Raw genomic sequence first — 21,920 nt, forward strand, 5'->3', positions numbered from 1 at the left:
GGGGGGGGGGCGCGACACACCGTCCTCACGGCGGACCGAGTTTTCTACCACCCTCTGCCCAAGGGACACCACTGTAGACAGTCGCCCACGGAGGACAGCCCTCGAGGAGGCGCGGGAGTCCACTCGGCAAGTGGACGGCAGAGGGTGGAGCAACAGCTTCTTGTCGCTCACACCCCCTTCCTCAGAGTGGCCCGGCTGGCCTGGCCCGGCTTGCTGCCCGGGACCTTCTGGCCTGTGATTCCTCCCAGGGACGAGGGTGTGCGAGCGCGGGCCGGCTTCCCCAGCCGCACGGACACTGCCGGACACGCACTCCCCATCCCGCCTGGAGTACGAGGTGGCTCCGCCCGGAGTACGAGGTGGCTGCGGGACTGGACGGCAGGCGGCAGCCGGGACGACGCAGCCGGGGCTCTCGGAGCACATCCGAAGGGCAGAGTCGCCACTGAGCACGCTGCAGACTCTGTGAGGAAGCTGGACCGCGGTCCCCAGACTCGCCCCAGGAGCCCCCAACACCACGCAGCTCACCACGCACACAAGCACCCGTGGCCGGCTCCCCGTGCGCTCCCCGGAGAAACCACACGCTTCCGAGCAAGTGACGCTGCCCCGGGAGAGCAGAAGGGAGGCTCTCGGCGCTTGGCCGGTGCTTTGCGGGATCGAGCGAAGGCATAGCAAGCATATAAAAAAATTAGCACCAACCCTTCTCAAGCTCTTCTAGCAAACTGAAAAGCAGGGAACACCCCCGGCCTTCGGTTACCAGGCCAGCGTTACCCTGATAACCAAGCCAGACAAGGACACTCCAGGAAAACTGCAGGCCGATGTCCCTGACGGACGTGAATGCAGAAATTCTCAGAACACCAGCGAGCGACTCACTAAAACCACCCTGGATGGTTCGACACCTGCGCACCAAAAAAACGTGCCACGCCGCACCAACAGGACGAACGAAGAGAATCCGATGCCCTGCGGACAGCTGCAGGAACAGCGTGCACAGAAGTCAATGTCCTCTCAGGATCAAGAAAACTCTCAGCATAATAAAGTCCTCACGTGACGAGCCCACGGGTGAGCAGGTGAAAACTTTGCCTCGCGTATCAGGGGCGAGAAAGGGAGCCTGTCCCCACCTCCCATCAGCACGGAGCTCAGGGCCCTGGCCATTCGGTCAGGCAGGAAAAGAGGGTAAAAGGCACCCAAATCCTACAGGGGAGGTGACATCACCTCCGTGTGTAGATGACGTGATGTCATGCACAGAAAACCCTGTACGCGGGAAAGTCGCCAAACAGGACTAATGAAGGAATCTGGTAAGGCTGCAGGATACGAAACCCTTGTCAACGAAGAGTAGAGAGAGAAAAGGTGGTGCACACACTGGGGTGCTGGCCATCTGGGACGACCCGGAGAGCCGGGAGGGAGTCGTGCGCCGGGAAGCCGGGCGGAGGAAGACAGAGGCTGCACGACCTCCCGCACGTGGAGAATAGGAGAAGGCCGACGCGCAGAAGCGGAGTGGACTGCTGGCTGCTGGGGGCAGGAGCGGGGGGCAGTGCAGTGGGTGAGGGGGTCGGGGGGTACAAACCCACACTCGCAAAACGGAGCGGTCCCGGGCGGAACAGACCGCGTGGCGGGTGTTTTCACGCATGGCTATTGACACCTCGTCGCATCGTCTGCAACCGTGTCTGGTGACCTCAGCGCAGGCTCGTTGTGGGGACCGCTTCACACCGTGCACGAGCATCAAACTTCGTGATCAGCACCTGAAGCCGACAGGGTGCTGTACGTCAACCGTCCCCCGACGAAAACGCACAAAACTGTTTTCTAAAAGTAGGGAACGGTCCCACGCTGTGAACGGAGCACCCCCACGTCCCTCGACCTCAGCCCTCACGGCCGAACCGCCTAAACGTGGCGGGAGATGCTGTCAAGGCCGATCTGCGCCCAGCCAGATACAGACCTGCGGGGGCGGACTCCACGGGAGCCGCGTGAGTACGAGGAGGCCGCTGCGCGACGCCTCTGGGGCTCCCGCGGGAGGAGGTGTGACCAGGGGGCCACGAGAGCCTCCTTGGAGCCGCCTTGGGGGGGCCCTCGGCCCACCCACCGCACCTGCCTCCCTATCAGGGCAGGTGGAGTGAGCAGGAAGCGTGCCCACCGTGTGGATGCGGTGCCCCAAGAAGCAGCCAGGCGTTTTCAGGATGGTCGCGGGCTGAGCTCAGTCCGAGAGCAGGAGGCCTCTGTGGTGCCCGGGGCAGTGTCCATCACAGGGCACACCCCCCCCCCCCAGGAGGCTGGGACAGGGACGCCCAGCACCCAAGTGAGACAGTTACACGGCAAATAGGCAAATACGTGCTTTTACTCGCCCTGTGTGTTCCCAATTATCAGCTCCCTTCTGGGAGGAGGGAAAGGAAGTAAAGGCACGTGAAAAGCTCTCAGCAGGGACCAGAGAGATGCAGGTTAGGACACGTTCACACGTATTAAACTGGCAACAAAAATACGACAAACACGCCTTGCTGGTAAAATATTTGAAAAAAAAAAAACAAGAGTCATCAATAACTTCTCACTGGTGTTGAGCGCTGACCCGGTACCTATCTTGGTAACAATCTGGAAAAACGTTTCAAGAGCCACGGAATTATTTCCGTTTTGACGCAGAAACCCAACTGTGAAATTTTAACCTGGAAAACAATCAAGATAAGAAAAAAAAAGCCATAAGCAGAACATCAAAGACGTCAGTTTCCATCTACTGACGCACCTACCTAGTGTACGAAGACAGAAAGTCTATCAAAACAGTAACGTCACACGCATATAAACCGTATAGAACACCGAAGCGTGGAAATCCCAAGATAATTCAAGGATCTGGTAAAACGCTGCATGTAATTGGATGCTTTATGCATACCCATTACAACTGTAATTATGAACGCAACACAGCGATACGGAAGGTGGTTAAGAAGTTTAAAAGCGGACGGCTGTGCAGCAGATACGATGTAGGACCGAGTGAGGTACGTCTGTCATCCCTGCAAACACTGTGGGAAAGCGAATGCGCGGGGCCGGGCGGCCGGCGGTGGCCGGAGCTCCCACACCCAGCACACGTCTACACGGGGCTGCACGGACCCTCTCCCCACTGCCCCCCCACCCCCTGCCCCGTGGCCGGGGCTTGTCCCCCCGGCCCGCCCTTGGGAGGGAGGCTCCCAAGAACCCCGGGATGTCATCCACCACAGTGTCCCCAGAGCTAGGACGTGCCGGGCACACAGTACACAGTAGGCACTGAATAAGTAACTGGTGAGTGAATCCCAGGGCAAGATTTCACCCACATGTCTCTCTACAGATTTCTGTCATGAGACTCAGTCCCGCTCATCTCCCACAAGCAAAAGACCTTAGGACCACACTTCATCTTAAGGACATTAAGATTTTATTTCATAAAAATTACAACATATTTTCACTCCTCAGTGGCATCCATCGTCTTTCCTGCGCCATAAACTACTCTAAACACACTGTCCTTTCCAATTTCTTATCTTTGGCCAAATTACGTGTAGATAATAAAGCACCGCAGAAGCCAAAATCTATAGCCTATAAATAAAGTGCACTGCTTTCCTTCATTAGAAATAAAAATTTGTTCATTACTTCCCTTGATAGATTAGCTATGTAGAGCGAATATGCTGGGTTTAAAACAAAAGAAATCCATCTAAAGTGAAGACGGTTCCTTACTTGATTTGCTTCACCAGAAACAAAAGAAACAAAAATCCAAGTGTAGACCTCAGGATACAGTGTTCTCACTTCTAGGTGCTCACGGGCCTGACAAGGATGCCCGTGAGTTACAAGCGATCTGGTTTCTGGAGTCATGAGGAGAAGCCTGGGCAGGGGCTGGGCACGCTCGGACTTCTCACTACACACGGGGTCTCTGTGGCGGTCGACACCCCAGCCCGTCCCCAGGGGCTGCACAGAAGGTAATGGACATCGTCACCCTGTGCCGAGTCGCTGCTGCGCCCGGGGCCTCACTGGGACGGAAGAAGAAAGATTCCCTGCGGTCGACACGTGGCTCTGTGTCCAGCCCCTCCCCACGCAGGAGACGCCTGCGGGTGACTGCTGCGCCCACCGTGACGGGGGCGCGTTACACTAGGAAGGCACCCGACCAAGATGGAGAAGATCCACAGAACCACGGAGAAAATTCACTCCGAGACCCAGTGGGCGCACGGGGCGGGAAGGGCTTAATGCTACCACGGTCACAGTTTTACAGGAAGATTTTCCAGTATCAGCTACGGGTTTGAACTTCTCACCCACGCATCTCACAGACCCTTAGTGCTGACGCCACGGTCACAGCCAGTGGACCCTGCCCGCACGCGGAGGGGTAAGGGTCGCTCCCATCTCCTACGGGGCCGAGTCCCAGTCTGCAAAGCAACATCAACAGGAAGACCCGGCCACCGTCAGGCCACCGTCCCCGGGTCCGTGGCTCGGGTGGCCGTGCGGGCAGCGAGGTGTGGTTGCCATCGCAGCAACGCGGAACCCGCCGCACCACCCTCCACCGCGTCTGCCCGTTAAACACAGACAGGGGTCTGTGAGTGACCAGGAAGCAGCTCCGGGAAGCCGGGCCGCGGGAAGCCAACCGCAGGCCGGCAGCCAGCTCCCGGGGGCCGCGGGCGCGGGGAAGGCTCGGGTGCTCACGGCGCGGCCCACGTCAAGGCCGACCTTGAGAGGGACCGGAGCACTCCCAGCAGCGGCCCACCTGGCTCTTCGCCCGCGGCCGGGCCTGAGCGGCCAGAGACCCCAGCCCAAAACCCCGGCCCCGCAGCGGCCTGGCAGGGGCGGCATGGCCGGAGCGTGAGGGGCCCCCCCAGCTGGCGCTGGCTCCTCGGAGCTTGTTGCGGCTGATTCAGCAGGTCGAGGACATTTCTCACGCTGCCCACACGGCCCGTCCGCCTCTGCCTGACCCTCTGGGGGTTTCCGCCTCCCCGCGGGACCCTCCCCTTTGGTCCCGAGGCCCCATCGTGGCTCCCAGGCTAACCCGCCCTCCTGGTGCGGCAGGCCCTGGGGCCTGTGCGCCCACGGCAGGTGCCCCGGGGGACAGTCGCTCGGCCACAGGAGGACCAGAGCCGGGAGGGCTGCGGGACCGGCGGTGGGCTCTGTCACACGGGGCGGGTGGGAGGCAAGGAAGCCTGTCCCGGGGGCCACGACCCCCACATCCAGACAGCAGCGAGGAGAGGGTCTCGTGGTGAAGGCAGAGGGCTTCTCGTGGTTCGTCTGCGGGTGTGTTCTGAGCAGCAGGACGGCGGCTGCAGCCTCCCTGCTCACACGGTAGACAGGTCCACACGGTGTGCAGATTGGCTGCTCTTGTCCCAGGGGCTGAGCCTGGTGGACACTGTGCCCGGCCGGGTCCCGTTCATCTGCAAACCACAAAGGAGTGAGCTGAGAAGACCCTGCCCCACGATGGGAAACCAGTCCCGGCGGGCGCGGAACCGCCGGGCCGGAAAGCCGCGTGAGGCTCCCCTCGAACCCGCGGGGCCCCCGTGCTCCCCGAGGAAGAGGACCCTGAACTCCGAGGCCACACTGCTCTCCGCCTTCCGCCCGGGCTCCTCGGCCCTGCGTCTGGGGGCTGGCGTGCGCCCTCTGCCGCGCGCCCGCCCGGCCCTGCGCTCTCCACGTGCGTTTACCGAGCACACCTCGCTGCTGCCGGAGGCTGCGGGGTCACGGCAGCGAGCAGAGCCAACCAGGTCCTTGTTCCCGGGGGTGTGCACCCCCTGGGAGGCAGACAACGTCACGCTCGCACAAAAAGCAAAACGGTGCAGACGGAGGCAGCGCAACACCGCACCGGGGGTGCCATTACTCCGCACCACCCGGGAGGCTCTTCCCGAGGACGGGACCCCTGAGCTCAGCTCGGAGGCGGTGGCGCCATGAGAACGCCCGACATGTGCCCCAGGCGCCCGGTGGCCCTGCCTGCATCTCCGCGGGAGGCGAAGGAGCCCGGTGTTGAGAGGACAGCTTGTCGACAGCCCCGAGAGCCAAGACCCCGGTTCTTGGGCGTCTGCAGAGGAAGGAGACCCCTGATGGCTGGGCTGTGCCTGGTGACCATCCTGCCTCCCTGGGACACCAGCAGAACGCCCGCGGCCCGCCTCCTGGTCAGCTGATCCTTCCGTCCTCCTGACGCAACACAGAAGCACCGCCCCCGGGGAAACGGGCAGGAGAGAAGGTCGCGTGACACCACCAGGACGGAGGACCCCGCTGTGGGCATCACGTCACCCAGAGCCCACGCAGCCTGCAGGCCACGTCAGGTGTGAGCAGGCTGAGCAAGAACCGCCGGTGCCCGGGCCTCGCCGCCACGACCCGCACGGGCAGCCACCTGCACGACGTGGCCCTGCCGAGAACAGGCTCGGGGAAGGGACGAGAGGCGCGCCGGGGGCTCCGGGTCTCGGAGGCCCGCGAGGGCAGAGGCCCGGTGAGCTCAGCGCAGCCGGAAGCCGCCTCGGCTTTCCAGGTAACAGGGACAGCGCAGCAGACGAGCGCCTGCGGGTCCACGCGGTAGGGGTGCAGGTGCTCGGGACAGGATCCAAGCGAGAAGCGGGGGCGCAGACGGGATGCCGCGTGGCACTTACGATGTCAGAGCCGAAGGGCTTCGCGTTAGTGTTGCGGTTGGAGCTACTCGTCAGGGTCCAGACCTTGGTTTTGTGCTTGAAGGCGGCCCTCACCTTCGAAGGCAGACGGCGGATTGGTTAGGAGCAATTTCAGTGGTGGGAACAGCAACAGTAAGAGATCTTTCTCAGAGGTCCCTAGGAATTCGTGCCGAAAGAGAGCCCCGGGACACCAGCTGCAGGGCACGGGCAGGGTCTGGAAGCATCAGGTCCAGACTCACTGCCTCGTCTGGCAGCTGCGGACCTTGTCCCCATCACCGTGCCAGGGCCGCACAGGGAGAGAGCTGGATCCGGCCTGGCCCCTGCCGGCCTCGTCACGGTTCTGCACGGGGCACGGGACACACTCAACAAGGAGTGGTGGAGGGGGCAGAGTGTGACGGCAGCAGAAACAATGGAGACGAAAAGCCAACAGACGCAGGGTAGGCTGCGCGTGGCCTTCCCACCTGGTGGACCACAGTTTCGGGCTCTGCCGGGCTGCTCCCTGGTCTTGACAATCATGTGCGCCCTCCCCCACCGGTCACCATCATCCTCAGCGACCCCCCCGCCCCTCCCCCAGCTCCCCTCCCTCGCTGCCTGACCCAGCCCTGTACAAACGGACACTCTGCAGAGCACCCAGGTGGAGTGGGACCTCTGCCTAGTACAAGTACGGATCCTGAGGGACAAGGGCTGGAGCCTCTCCCCTCCCCGAGGCCAAGTGCATGGCAGGTGCCACGCCCACGCCGTACTGAGAACGAGCCCACCCCAGCTGCCCCAGGGCCTGTGACACAGTCCCCCCAAACCCCGTGGTCTCGAGGCCTCCTTCTTACACCCCAGATGCGTTCGGGGAGGACTGCTGGGAGGCCACCTGCATCTTAATGTCCCTGACGTGCCAGGCAGCAGCGAGCAGGTCCAGGGCGTACAGTTCGGCTGCCTCCACTGTCCCCATCCCCCCTGCCCTCCGCAGAGCCGGCAGGGCCCGCCTGACGCCAGGAGGGGGACGCTGAGTGTTGCTCAGCAGCCAGAAGTCGAGAGAAGGGCTGACGGAAAGCAGCCCCACTGCACACAACTTGTCGCCCCTACCAAAGCCTATCCGGGGTTACGTTCCCAGACACCGGCCTGACGGGGCAAGACAGTTCCTGCGCCCCGTGCCCTTTCAGAAATGAATAGCTTGCTTCGTATCATCAGGAAGTAGAGTAGACATACCTCTGAATTCAGGAGACAATGGAAAAGGAAGATGAAAAACCCCTGGGGAGGAAGGGGAGAACACAGGATTAGGGCCCTTGCGTTTTATCGCGGCACTTTCCAGGGCTTCCTCCCAAGGCCACATGGGCTCTGGAGAGGTCCTGGCACGGCTCAGTGCCAGGAAGCCTGTAGGTGAGCTGTGTGCCAATCCTGATGCTACGGTTTGGAGCCCCCGAGGATGGAGGGGCGTCCCGGGTCCCACCCTGAAATCTAACCTAGAGGCGGGCAACAGCGTGACGGCCACGCTGTTTGGGCGAAGGCGTCTACAGAGGTGGATTCCCAGACAGGGTGGACCCGGGAAAGAGCAGAAATGCTGGGAAAGGACAACGGCATGGACATCAGACAATTCCTTAAACTGAGCCCTGGTGTCCTCATCTCAGCACGATGATAACAACGTAACAGGCACGAGAATGAGGATGTCTCCCAAGCCCCGGAGACAGCTGCCACGTGTCCAGCGCTAGGCGACCCCTCACACGAGTCATCTCATTCAGCGCTGAAGCAGCCCCGTTACTGGGGCCCGTTCTCGCTGAAGGGGGGAGGAAGCCGGGATCCAGAGCGGAGGGAGGTGGCCCAGGACCCAGGGCGTGTAAGGGCTACAGCCAGCCAAACCGGACACGTTCTTCTGTGAACAACCACAGGGAGACGATGGGCGGAAGCTTGTTACAAATTAGAAGCCTGACGCTCGTCCGTGAGATGCGGTCCCCGGTCAGGAAGACCCGGACGCAGTGTGGACTGCACAGCGAGGGCCGGTGGGCCGTGCTCGCGGCTGCCAGGATTCAGCCTTCGGCTCAGCCATGTGGGCTGTGGGTGGCGGTGGGCACCCATTTCCACCCTTCCTTTGGGGGGGCTGTGTGTCTGGGGACGCAGGTCTGAGCACCCTAAGCCTCGGGTTTCCAGGCTGCTGACCCTTCCTTGCCCGTCCACACGGGGGACACGTGTGAACCCAGACCCGAGATACACGCCGTCGCCGCCTCCCCACGCCCGGCCCTTTCCAGAGCTGCCCGCAGGCTGCCGTCTTCCCTCTCAGGCCTGAGTGTGCCTCCCGCCAGTCCCAGCCACCAGCGGGATGAACTGGGTGGTGACCCCGCAGGCCCCGTGTGCTGGGCGCCTGGCGTGTGCCCCATCGACGCCTCTGCGCCCGGCCGCGGGGCAGGCTCACGCCGTGGGCCCCCAGGGGGTGTGGCAAGAACAGAGAGGGGGTCTCCCTCCCGCCCCGGTGGCAGCCTGCCGCGCACATCTGCTCACGCGGCGGCCGGCCTCCCCCGGGAGTCCGCAGGCTCTCACCTGCAGGGAGTTGAGAACGGCAAACATGTACTGGAAGACCACGGCCTGGCTGTTGACAGCGAGCACGCCGAAGACCCACGAGGTTCCCAGGATGGGCAGCAGCACGGCCACAGCTTTCGCCGTCAACCTAAGAGAGAGGTGGATGGACGCGGCCACTCTGGCGGGGGTGGGTAGGTGACGGTGGGTCTAAGGGACCGGCCTCTCGACCGGAGGCCTCTGAGCGGGAGCGGACACGGCCCTGCTGGGGGCCGGGCCTGGGCTCCGCCCGGCAGGTAATCTTGGGTGAGGAGCTGACCTCTCAGGACCTGAGACGGGATCCCCACCCAGCCGGCAGCTCCCCTACGGCTCCCCTGCAGCCGGCGCTCCACACCCGGCAGCCGGCGCGCCCTCTGGGCGCCCTTGCTGACCTCCCCGATCCGATGGGAACACCGATCCCGGGCACCCACGGTGGAGAGCAGCGCCAGGCCCCGGCCGGGAGGACCCAGCGGGGTGGGAGGCACGCCCCGCATCAGCCTCGCAGGCTCCTTCTCGGAATGTGGGCTCCGTGATGAAGACACGTGGTCCCTCCCGCGTCTGCAAGCCCGGGGCGGAGCTTGCACGGAGTCAGCGCCCACTGAGCGCCAGCCGGACCAACGTCCGACCCCAAGGTGTCCCGACATAGCGCACTGTCTCCCCGACCTCTGAAACAGCCAGCTTTGCACACCGGGGCTTCTGTCCCAGGGCCTCAGCGGGCAGCCCGGAGACAGACGTGAGCTGTGCGCTCAGTTCAGCGGCTGCCTGCCCCTCGTAACTGGGCACGGTGACCACACGTCCGCTTCCTCGCTAGACCGCGAGCTCCCCCACGGCTGGGCTGGGGCCTCATCCCCGCGACCCCAGAGCGCGGCACCGCACCAGGGCCCGGTGGGCTCTCGGGACGTGACCCCTGACTGAACGAGTGAGTGAGTGAGTGACGGACAAACGCACGAGCAGGCACAGGTGCCTCACACGCGTCCAGCAGCTCCGGGAGGAGGTGCGACACGGCCACACTGAGCCTCCCGGTCGGACGCCCGAGATCCCTGCCCTGGCAGCTCCCGGCCACAAACCCTGAAAGCCAAGGATGGTTCGCACAGGTCAGCTGCCGGGGAAGCCGCAGCCACAAGTTTTCTTAAAGTCACTGCAGTTAAAACCCTCGAATCTGGGAACAAACCATCACGGACCACTTAAGCTTCATCTTCAGATCCTGGAAAACCCGTATGTGAGAGGAGTGGCTGTGAGAAACGGGTCTCAAAACGTGCTGGCTTTTTCTTAAAAATTGAAACATCAAAACAGAAGATCTTGGGGAGAACGCGTCCAGTTGAAGCTCCCTGAGGCCTCTTGTTAACTGGGCCGGGGCTGTCGGGGTCCTCTCGTCACGTGCGAAAGGAGTGGGGGGGGGGGTGGAGTCCCTCCCCAGAGACACCTGTTTCTCCTGCAGACGGACCAGCCCGGAGCACCTCGGGCAGCTGCACCCAGAGGAGTTTCCTCTGTGCGACAGCCCTTTACAGACGGGAGAGCCGGGGGCTGCTGGCAGGGCCGAGGCAGGACGGAACCTGCGATCTTCCTCCTTCGCCCCCGCAGGTGGCCTCTCACCCTTGGGGTGGAGCTGTCTGTCCCCAGATAGCATCCAGCAGCCCCCATCTTTCACATATGGGGCAGTGAGGCTGGGCCTGGTCAGAGGAGCTACATAACAGGCAACCAAGGATGTGAGCCCAGGGCTCCCCAGTGCCCCCCGCCCGCTACCTGCGGGCAGCTGCGTGTGGCCGAGACCACCAGCGATGGCCCAGAGTCCAGCTTACTTGAAGGCACTAGGGTCCCCATGGATCTTGTAGTTGTCAGCGCTGATCTGTGAAATGACCCTGGTCACGGCCACGAGGATGCCGACGTTCACCTGCACAAGGGGAGCAACGGAAGCCAAGGTGAGGGTCCTGATCCCACCCCACCCCCCTCGCTCTGAGCGAGCAGGTGGCGTCAGTGCAGAAACGTAACCCACATGGGTCCCTGAGCGTTTACCTCCACTTGGCACACAGACGAGCACCTTCTGGGAGCCCACGTCTGTGCCGAGAAAGGGCAGCCACCCAGCCCATTCTGCCCCCAGGCACACAGCAAGGGAAGGCCTGGGGTTCAAACCTCATTTCAGCATTGCTCACTGTGTGGGACTCCACGTGATGTGCTCATGCCCTTGGAACCTCAGTTTCCGCATCTGATGAGAAACCGTCACAACGCCCACAGCGCGAACGGATCATTGAAGAGATACGAACTCGCACCCATAAAGGCACCTGCCACTTTCACTTCCTGGGCCCACCCAGGCCAGCGGCCACGTGATCCTTGGGAGGCCACAGCACATCTGCCTCCTGGCTAGGCACCTGCTGGGAGGCTCCCCTTGGGGTCTGTCGGGCAGGGGTGCTGAGGAGGTCCCTGCAGAGCCTCAGGCACAACCTGTCCCCTCCCGAGCAGCTCTGCAGGGCGCTGAGCCAACCTGGCAAGGCAGGAGGCGGCAAGGGGGAGCGAGAGCCAGGATTTCCTTCGCTACTGCAGGATCCAGGCCCGCGCTGTGGCCGGGACCTCTCTCCTCCCTCTGCAAAAGCCAGAGGTCAACGACAAGTTCGCCCAGGAGTCCTGCTCCAGGCCCAAACCCTATGTGCACGGTCAGGCCTGGCCACGGGCAAGGACAAGGCCTCGCCGGCCGACCTCACAGGCAAGGCGGCCCTCCCCACCCCGGCCTGGTGCGCAGAACTGCAGGCAGGGGCTCAGGCCTCCCACGCTGGCGGCCATCCCCACGGGCAGGTCTGCGTTCCCAGCCCTGGCAGCTGCCTCCGAGGCCTCCTAACGGGGGCTCCGGCCTCAGGCCTTCCTCAGGCTCCACTGCTGACACCACCTTACGCCCGGGGCCTCGCAGCCACTCCCCCAGAGTTCAGTGCTTCCCCACTCCTTCTCCGCTGTCAGCCTCCTCCCGGCCTGGCCGCCCGGCCTCCAGGGCTCCGTGCTGGGGGGCCGGGAGGGGCCCCGGCCTGTACCACTACACCCCGCCAAGAAGGCTCAAGTGCCACACGCAGCCTGGCTGTGTCTTCACCGACACCTCAACCCCGGGCGGCCCGGCTCCCGGCTCCAGACGCACCTCACTTGCCCTCATCTGTCGCCTGCACCACGAGGACCCTAACAGAGTCGCCCAGGGTCAGGGAGGACGAAAGAGGTCAACCATGTGAGGTCGCCGCCGGCAGAGCCCTCCGCCCCTCCTCCCCGGCTAATCGTGTTAGGACCACAAGAAACCACACTCAGCCACGTGGAGAAAGGGCCACAGAGAGGCAGTGACCGCTTGAGCAGTTTCCGCTCTGAGATCAGCGGGCAGCGCCCCTGCCTCTCCCAGCGGCGCGAGGGCCGGGAGGCCAGGAGCCGCGTTAAACCGCGGGGCTCGGTTCTCTTGAACGATTGCTTTTCAGCTTTATGCCTTCGGTAAAACCTAGAGTTCTGAACTCTGAACCGTTTGTGTTCTTACGCGTACGATTCCGGCAGGGCTTTGCGTGCGTTTCGAGGGGAGGCTCACCCTGGTCCCGTCTGACACCCTGCAAGCCCGGCCCCATCCACTCTGCGAATTTACGTCCTGGGTTCCTCGACCCCTGGGCCAAGCCGAGGCCTGGTCTGGAGCAACAAGAGGCTGGAAACCACCTGCCTGTCCGGAGCAGGCCGCGGGTCTGGGGGTCACAGCCCGCCGGTTCTGCAGCCGCTCCCCCCCCCCCCGGCCACGCTGCTAAAGCCAGAGGCCAACAGACACGGTGAGGAACGGGCCCCGGACGGCGAGCACACGTTCACGTTCGCCGGCATCCGCGGAAGGCCCCGAGGGGGCACAAGCAGTCGGCGGGCTCGTCTGCGGGAGGAGGCGGAAACGGGAGCGGAGGGAGATGGGGGCGGACGGTCCGGACACATTAAGCTTCCTCAGCACGTGGGGTAAAATTCCTAAGTCAAGTGACTTCCTGTCAACCGGCACCGCATGAGCGGGAGCCTCACCCCGCCCCGCCACCGGACGAGCTCACGTGACTCCCCCCCACCACTGCGGGAAGTGGGGGGGGCACACAGCTGGTGACCGATGGGATTTCAAGCCCTCTGTCACCTGCCGGCTCTGTATGAAGACCCAGAAAGAAGCGTGGCAGCAACGGTTAAGCCACCGGCATTTCTGGCTACAATTTGTCATCACGTCCTTCTCTCCAGAGATTTCTCTGGGGTTTGTTTCCCCCCCTCCCGGGCTCTCTCCCTGCCTGGGTCTGTGTGCTTTCATCTGGCAAGCACTCTCCTGGCCTCCATAGGACAGTCCCATCTGCCGGGACAGTCAGGAGGCGCTGACCCCCAACCCTGCGACCCGTTCATTCAGGGGGAGGCTGCGGGTTTGAGACAAAAACACCTCGTGTTTCAGGAACATCCCAAACAGAAGTGGGCCTCCCCCTGGCCCTGGCCACTCATCCTGGTTGGTGCCTGGTCGCCGTCGGGAGAGGCCCCGGGGTGAGGCACGTGCACCACGAGAGCGGGTGTTTCATCAGCCAAGCGCCTCTGGGTGACAACAGCCAACAGACGCCGAAGGAATAATTCATGGGCTGCGTCTTAGCAAACTAGATGGGGGCGGGATGTGCACAGCAGGCCATGTGACCACTGATGGCGGGGGTGGGGGGAAGCCCAGGACAGAGCTCTGGGGTCTGCACCGCGTCCTGTTCCTTGGCCTTGTGAGACGCTGTCGGGACATATACCACGACTCACGGGGAAACCATCACATGTAAACATACAGAAGATACCACTGTGTGCATCGACCTTTGTCCCTGTGGACCTCTGCGTCTGGGCATCTGTGACTGTCGCTGTCGCCCTCTATATCTGTGCCCCTACGTAGACAGGACCACCCTGGCTTCTCAGAGGAGGAGGTCCCAGAACTCCCGAGATTCTCCCCAAAACTGGAGGCCCTTGCCCCCATGGAGCCTGCACTGAAGAAGCCCCTGGGGGATGCAGGCAAAGGTGACCCTGTCACCCCCGGGGTCCCTGCCGTTGGGGGTCGACAGCTTCTGCAAAGCCTGCTGGCCCTGTGAGCCTGCACAGAACCTAACTGGAGTCATTCAGGGAGTGGCATCCACGTCGCTTCCTCATCAGGACGTTTGTGCAGTGACCTGGCGGGCTGTTACTGCAAGGGGCTCACTTCTGCCCTTTTCTCCCCAGCTCGAGGCCCGGCAGGCCCCGGTGACCCCTCACTGTCCCCCAAAGTCCCGCTGGGGCCAACATCACCAGAACGGCGCGGACCATCCTCCCCAGACCGGCGCCCGGCCCCAGCCAGGCCTCTTTTTTGAGCATGTACTCACGTGAGTGTGCACCCAGAGAGCACTGCACGCCCCACACAGGCAGGGTCGGGAAGTGAGGCGGACGGCATCTGAGAAAATGGGGACATGACTCCCGGCACACAAGCAGGGGTCCTCTGAGGGGATAAGAGGCACCCCCAAGAGCCAGGCCAGTGTGAGGCCCGACAGAGTGGGCAGGACCCCCCGCTGCAGCCCCTGGCCCTAAGTCCATCCACGTGCTTTTTCTGTGACGGGCCAAACAGGATGTTCAGCTTTGTGGGCCAGACGGTCCCTGTACACAACTCGGCTGCTGTAGCACAAAAACCACCACAGACGCTTGTAAGCACCCGGCAGTGGCTACGTACCCACAAAACAGTCCGTAAGAGTGGACAGTGGGCCACACTGGCCACGGTCAGTGGACCCCTGCGCTTGGCTATGAAATCACCGAACCCCTTCTCAGCTCGCGCCTCCTCCCGCCTGGCCCCAGGGTTCTCCTATGTCCCCCCGGAGCACCGCGGTCCTCAAGCCGCGGGCTTGATCAGTGGGATCGCCTGCGAGCTGGGAAAGGGCCAGGTCCAGTAAAGCCAAAAGGTGGGGCTCAGGTGGGAACCAATAATTCCATCATGTGACAACTTTGAGGACTGCTGCCCCCGAGGGTTTATGGCTGACATCCAGAGGGGGGACTGGACGGGGCCAGGAGCTAACGCCCCCTCAGGAATGGTAACGGTGGCTCCGGCCAGCCTGGGGACCTGGGATGCTGGCACCCGGTACTGGACCCCATGCCGTGGTGGGCGCTCCTCCGGGTCCCCAGCTGTCACTGACCAAAGTCACGTTAAAACTCAGATCAGGGGCGCCTGGGTGGCGCAGTCAGTTAAGCGTCCGACTTCAGCCAGGTCACGATCTCGCGGTCCGTGAGTTCGAGCCCCGCGTCGGGCTCTGGGCTGATGGCTCAGAGCCTGGAGCCTGTTTCTGACTCTGTGTCTCCCTCTCTCTGCCCCTCCCCCGTTCATGCTCTGTCTCTCTCTGTCCCAAAAATAAATAAAAAACATTGAAAAAAAAATTAAAAAAAAAAAAAAAACTCAGATCAGCCGGAAACATCTGGAAGGGGGGGGCCACTCCCGCCTGGGCCTTCAGGTCTGCAGGGTCTGCAGGGTGGAGGTCAGTGCGGACACAGAACAGGGCACGTGGTGCTCACACGTTCAGCTACTTCCTTCTTCACCCTTGTCATTAACGTTCCTTCAAACCACCCCCCGCCTCCGCCATGTCCATGCTCTGACCAGGGGGGCTCAGTTACCAAAGGGCCTGGAGTCTGTTCTGAGCCTGTTTCTACCTTTGCGCTGAGCAGGTGAATTGTCCTCCCGGACCCCAGAGAGCGAGAGAGAGAACACAGGATCCGACTGAAGCCCCTGTAATCCCCTAAAGTGATTTACTCTGGTAAAGTGACCGCAGCCGAGCCTCACACAGCCCTGGGGACAAGGGACAGCCCCCGGGGACAACCCTAGGGTTAGGGGACAGCCCCTGGGACAAGGGATAGCATCAGAAACAGGGGACAGCCCCTGGATTTGAAGGCTCCATCACACATGGACACATCACCTCCTGCAGCTAAAGTAAAATCAGTTAACAGGGGAACATGGGCCACCTCTGAGCTCCCTGTTAATGAAAGGAGGGGCGCTCCGATCCCCAACCCCGTCCCCTTCCTGACCTCTTGGCCCCTCCTGGAAGGAGACTTCCTGTACAGAGCAGGTGTGAGATCCGCCCTGGACGTGCACGCCCCGCCCTGCTGGGTTCTGCGCCGGGTCGGGCTCCTCTGAGCTCCTCTCCCCCGAGGAAGCTCTTCTGCCCACGGTCCGTCCCCAGACAGTGGCTCAGCCTCCCAGGGCGGTGGCCGGGCCGTGGGGGCCAGGGATCACCGGGACGGGGCTCTGAGCCGGCAGTGGGGGGAGCTACACCGGGGTCCCGCCCACCCTGCCCACCAGTGGGTTCACTGTCGGCCCCAGAACACCGGTGGGGGGCGATGTTACTGGGTTACTCTGGTCTCACCACGGACCCAGCCATTTGATGGGAGCCCTGAATTCAAATTTAAATACGACAACAACGAAACCGTCAGGCCAACTCAAGGGGTGGGCCACACAGGGCGTTTCTGTGGGCACGCTTGCCCCTCAGAGCCTGTCCCCGCAAGCCCTGTGAAGAACACGAGCCTTCGTGGTCTCCGTCAGCCCCACGCTCGGCACCGGAACAATCTGTCTGCCTCCTTGTCATCCCGGACTCCCCAGAATGGGCCTCAAACCTACTACCCCTCTCTTCTTCCCAGGCCCCGCCTGAGGCAGGGTCTTCACCCCTACATGCTGGGGTCTCAGCAACATCTTCCCACGTGGTCTCCCTGACCCTGCGCCCCCCACACCCTTGTCGTTCCCCTGGGGAAAGGCCAGCCTAGGCGTGTGCCTGGAGGATTCTGGGGAGACGGCAGCCAGCACATGCCTGGTACCTCCGTTCCGACAACTTCCACGGGACAGATCTGTGGGCTGGTGGGCGGAGCTGCAGGGCAGTGGCCGGGGACAGGCACCCCCGGGGAGGACCACCCCTCCTGGACACAGAAGGGCCGAGGGGATGGGAATGGGCGTTCACATGTGGGTCAGCACCCAAGGAGCAGAGACCGTTGGGTCTCTGCACTTGTGGAGTGACCCAGGGAGCGCCGGGGCCGGGGCTGTGGACAAGGCCGGGGCCAGGACATGGCCTATGGAAGATGGGGCAGCCCTGGCCGCCCACAGTCCTGCACAAGGAGCCTGAGGGCAGAGTGCCCGGTGGGCTCCGTCGGTTGAGTGTCCAACTTCAGGTCAGGTCGTGATTTCACGGTGCACGAGTTTGAGCCCCGCATGTGACTCTGCTGTGAGCACACAGCCTGCTTCGGATTCTCTGTCCCCCTCTCTCTGCCCCTCCCCTGCTCACACTTGCTCTCTCTCTTAAAAATAAACATTTTTAAAAAAGGAGCCTGCGGGTAAACACCTGGCCTCACTCCCCTCCCGCCCTCCGAGCCCCTGCCCCCACAGGCCAAATGTGCCAACGGCCAGAGAGCAGGAGCCGGGTCCAGGCCAGCCCCCGGGGCGCGGCCAGGGCCGCAGGGGCATCACCCCGGGAGGGGCCCCCACCGCCCTGTCACCCGGCCCTCCCTGCAGAGCCCTGCTGGGCCCACACAGCTCAGCGCGCAGGCCACAGCCGGGGCCTCCGCTGCCTCTCCTCTAGCACAGAGGCTCAGGCCCCGTGGCCAGGGAGGACCTCGGAGACTCTCAGGGCTGCACAAGGGAAGGAAATCACCCCCATCGCCGGGCTGACTCCAAGCACGTGTCACCTGGCAGGAGACACAGCCAAATTGATCCTGCGCAAGGACACGGCTCGTGTGTGGGGCCAGCACCACCCGCTGTCCCTCTCACCCCGGACGTCAGCGACGCCACAATGGCATCCCTCATCTCGTCCCTCTGGAAAGCCTCCTCCGAGAAGGCGCGGCCCCGCTTCCGAGCGGCGTCTGCAGAACGTTCGCCGGCCTCTTCCCTCACGTTCACGTCCAATCACCCACCGGGGCCCACGGCCTCGTTGGTGCCCAGGAGCCCGGGACGAGGCCAGCTGAGCTTTAAGAGGAGCCGCTGGGGAAAGGGGCAGGGGATTCAGGGGACCCCTGCCCCGTGCAGGGGTGCAGTGGGGAGCAGGCCCCGCTGACTGCCCGCAGGGGTGACCTGTCCTCAGACGGTCGGCTGGGATGACAGATGGGGAAGCAATGAATGAGGACAATGAGGGACAGGAGTCCAGGAGGCATTCCCCCCCCAACCAAGGCAGGACTCCACACCCTTCAAAGGCAGCAGCTCACAGGCAGCACCACGGCCTCGTGACCACCCTGGGGTGTGTGGAGAACACATCCTGGGGTCCCAGCAGAAGGGGTACCCGTGGAGAGCGTGTCCTGGGGTCCCTGTGGGGGGTGCACACAGAGAGCATGTCCTGGGGTCCTGGGTGGGGGTGCTCTGCAGAGTGTCCTAGGGTCCCAGTGGGGAGAGTACAAGTGTGAGTCAGCACACAGCCTGGGGCCATGGGGCGAAGGTGCACGGGGAAAATGTGTCCCAGGTTCTTGGCCTGGGGGGCGTGTGGAGTGTGCATCTGGGGTCCCACGTGGGGCCGTGGAGATGACACACTGGGTTAGCGCGGGGTGGGCAGCAAGGATGTGGGGAGGCCCCCGCGCGCCCTGCCCCCGTGGGCCGACACCCAGATGGGGCGGCAGAGACGGAGACGCCCGTCCCCAAGCAGGCCTCGCACCAGATACACACCCAGGTAGTGGCCAGGGTGCCAGAGCACAGCCCCCCGTGGCTTTCTGGGGAACCCCCAGCTCTGGCCCCCCCCCCCAGCGGTCACGTGACACTGGCCTGGCGGATCATCCGCCTCCTCAGTGACTGGCTCTGGGACAGACACGTGACCCCTAGCAGCCAATCAGAGCGTGTCCCGGGACTTCCTGGGACCACTGGGAACAGCTTCTCCCCCCTCCGCCCCCTCACAGACCTGCGGGATGCGCGAGGAGCTGACTCTGCCTGTCCCCGCCAGGGAAAGCCTGCCTCAGGTGCAGCCAGCGCCAAGGCAACGGACCCCGGAGCGAGCAGCAGGCTCCGGCTGACGTCACTGGGCACCTGACCCCCTGCACTGCCCATGGCTGAGCCTTTTCTACTTACGGGGGTTCAACCTGCTTTGTGTCTCTGGGGAGAAGGGGGAGGACAGGAAAAAGAGGAGGAGGAGAAAGAGGGCGAGGGGAGGACCATGGGGAGAAGAGAGAGAGAAGAAACGAGGGGAGGAGGGGAGGGCAGAGGGAGGAGAAGGGGAGGACCAAGGAGAGGATGGAGGAGAGGAGGAACGAGGTAGGAGGGAGGAGGGGAGGACCAAGGGAGGAGGGGAGAACCAAGGGGAGGAGGGAGGAGGGAAGGAACAAGTTAGAAGGAGGGAGGAGGGGTGGACCATGGGGAAAGACAGAAGAAACAAGGGGAGGAGGGGAGGGCAGAGGGAAGAGAGGGGGAGGACCAAGGGGAGAAGGGAGGAGGGGAGGGCCAAGGGGAAGAGGGAGGAGGACGCTGATGATGACGACACCCACCAACACCGATGCCCTCTGGGGCCAGGACTTGTCACGCCGCTCACCCCACCCACGCCAGTACCCTGGCTTGCCCTCCACGAAGCAGGAAGTGGCATCTGTCAGACAGCTACTTCAGGGGCAAGAGAGACGTGACGTAAAAGCCTGGTGACACCTGAAGGGAAAGACGCTGCGTCCGCCTGCACCCCTACTACTAACCCTAACTTTGTGGGAAACCACGTGCGGGGGCACTCCGGAGCCCTCCTTTGAGGAACCACGGGGACTTAGCCAAGAGTGGCCAATGCCACCCCTGGCATCCCCCAGTCGGGAAGAAGCGGGGCCCCGACCAGATGGGGCCGCACACCTGCGGGGTGCAGGGGCACCCGGGACATCCCCACACGGAAGGGAACCCCGTGACACTGCAACGGTCCCGTCCCACGCGTGCGCTGCCCCTCCTCTGGGAACCGCACCCGGACTTTCTCGGGGCACTTCCTCCCCCACCCGGAGTCTGCGTGCTTCCGGGGAAGGTTGAAACCCAGCTCCACCCCCAGGGTTAGAGAGGTGACCCAGGCCTGCCAATCAGAGCACACTCTACTCCTCTAGCCCCAGTGGGGACTGGCCAATCCGAATACTCTATCTTCTAGCCCCTGTGGGGACCGGCCAGTTAGAGAACTCCCTCCCCAGGCACAGCGAGGGGCCCATGATCTGCAACATTCCGAGCCAGATGCATCAGAAGTGCCAGAGACTTTTGTGGGAAATGTAGGAAGAACGATAGCAAGAAACACAAAAGCTGTTTTTGTAATTCCGTGAAGTCCCAGGACCTCAGGGCATCCCGCCCGAGGATGGAGCCACCTGGCCGGAGGTGAGAGCACCCGTGCGTGCGGCAGCCTCCCTTGAGCCCGGGCCAGGCAGAGCGGCCAGCGCGCCTGCCTGCGACATCACCGGCCCCTCGGGTCGCGTTCTCTGTCCCCCAGGATCCCGCGCTCCCGAGGCGCACACTAAGGTCCCTGCTGGGGCCGCGAGGACAGGGCGTGGGCGAGAACCCTCAGGGAAAGACCCCGCGGTGCACACCAACCCTGGCAGGCTGCGCGCACCAGCCATCTGGGGACAGGGGTCCCGGGCTGCACGCCCGGGGGCCGCGACAGGTTGCAGACGGGGGCCCTCACACCCAGCGGCGGGACTTACCACGATGATGGACAGGGCAGGGGCCACGAAGGCCCAGACGGCGCCGCTCGTGATGGAGAGCCAGCAGCTGTGGACGGAAGCAGAGCGTTACCCCCACACCGCTGTTCCAAGGTGGGACTCCAGGAACTCAGGCAAGTAACAGCCTCCCCGTAACTTCGTTTCTTTCCGGAGCATCGGGATGGCCAAGAGCCTGGGGTTCCCCGGGAGAGGCCACTCCCAGATCTGGGGACAGCCCTGGGGGCCCTGCCCCCTGGCCAGGGTCAGGCACGTGCACGGCACGGTCGTCACCCCACCCGGTATGGATGTCCCCGCAGGCGGCCTCGTTCACTCCCTCCATCCCGCTCATTGAGTGGCACGGGGGGCCCCCAGCACACCAAACCCCAGGTGTGCATCCCCTGACACCCTCACAGGAGGAGCCACGATGACTCCCACACCCAGATGAGAAAACTGCGGCCCAGAGGGGTCAGGTGACCCACGCCCACTCCCAGGAGCCTCTGCCCCCGTTCCAGGACACAGGGGTTCCCTGAGACAGGACACGGCCCCTGTGAGTGCTCGTTCACACCTGCTGTGCGGAGGCAGCATTTCCGCGAAATGCACAGCAAGCCTGAGCGGCCCCCTGCAAGGTGCATGGCCGCCCGGGACGGGACAGGGGCGACTGCAAACAGAGCACCTCCCCACATGTCCTTGTAGAGCTCTATGCGTCCCTGTCCTCTCAGGAAAGCCGGTGAGCCCCGCTCCGCCATCAAGCCTCTGCTGGGGGGGGAGGACAATGCGGGGGGCGCAGCTGGGGTCGCCCTTACTTCAGGGCCTGGGGAGGCCAGCCCCGTACAGAGCCACGGCCTGGGGCCTCACACAGGGGCCTTTCCTGTGAAAGCCCTGCCACACGCCAGGAGCCACCCCCACCCCCCACCCCGTCACTTACTTGTTATTTGTTCCATAACTGTTCATGGCAAATGATATGGAAATGATGCAAATGACGAGAGGAAAACCTGTGGAAAACGAGCGCAGGAAATGTTTCGGCCTCCTTTATTCAGCCAGTCCCTCGTTCGTCTACGCCCGGTGCACGTAAGGAGCGAGAGCTACGTGCTCAGAAACGGCGCTGCCCCGGCCTCCGGGAGCCTCAGTCTAAGGCAAGGGCTGACTCACACTCAGGTGCACACACACGTACACGTGAACTCTGAATCACATCCCTTACGAATCCAAGCCTGTTTCTGAAAAGGACCG

The 21,920-nt window shown here is 63.2% G+C and overlaps 1 protein-coding gene across 4 annotated transcripts in view; it reads right to left on the minus strand.

The window, feature by feature from the left end:
- Positions 1-3,353: 3,353 nt before the first annotated feature.
- The window catches only part of ADGRD1 (adhesion G protein-coupled receptor D1), a 123,074-nt gene continuing 104,507 nt past the window's right edge, over positions 3,354-21,920 (minus strand). For all 4 annotated transcript variants that reach the window (XM_019814407.3, XM_011287690.4, XM_045042112.1 and 1 more), the window contains 7 exons: positions 21,619-21,685; positions 20,697-20,763; positions 10,907-10,998; positions 9,093-9,219; positions 7,770-7,811; positions 6,552-6,644; positions 3,354-5,345 (listed from right to left, as the gene is read on the minus strand). In XM_019814407.3, the coding sequence (XP_019669966.2) occupies positions 5,250-5,345; positions 6,552-6,644; positions 7,770-7,811; positions 9,093-9,219; positions 10,907-10,998; positions 20,697-20,763; positions 21,619-21,685 (584 nt within the window). In that variant the 3' untranslated portion in view covers positions 3,354-5,249. The remainder of the gene's footprint in view (positions 5,346-6,551; positions 6,645-7,769; positions 7,812-9,092; positions 9,220-10,906; positions 10,999-20,696; positions 20,764-21,618; positions 21,686-21,920) is intronic.

The sequence above is a fragment of the Felis catus genome, chromosome D3 (assembly GCF_018350175.1).
Source record: "Felis catus isolate Fca126 chromosome D3, F.catus_Fca126_mat1.0, whole genome shotgun sequence".
NCBI lineage: Eukaryota > Metazoa > Chordata > Mammalia > Carnivora > Felidae > Felis > Felis catus.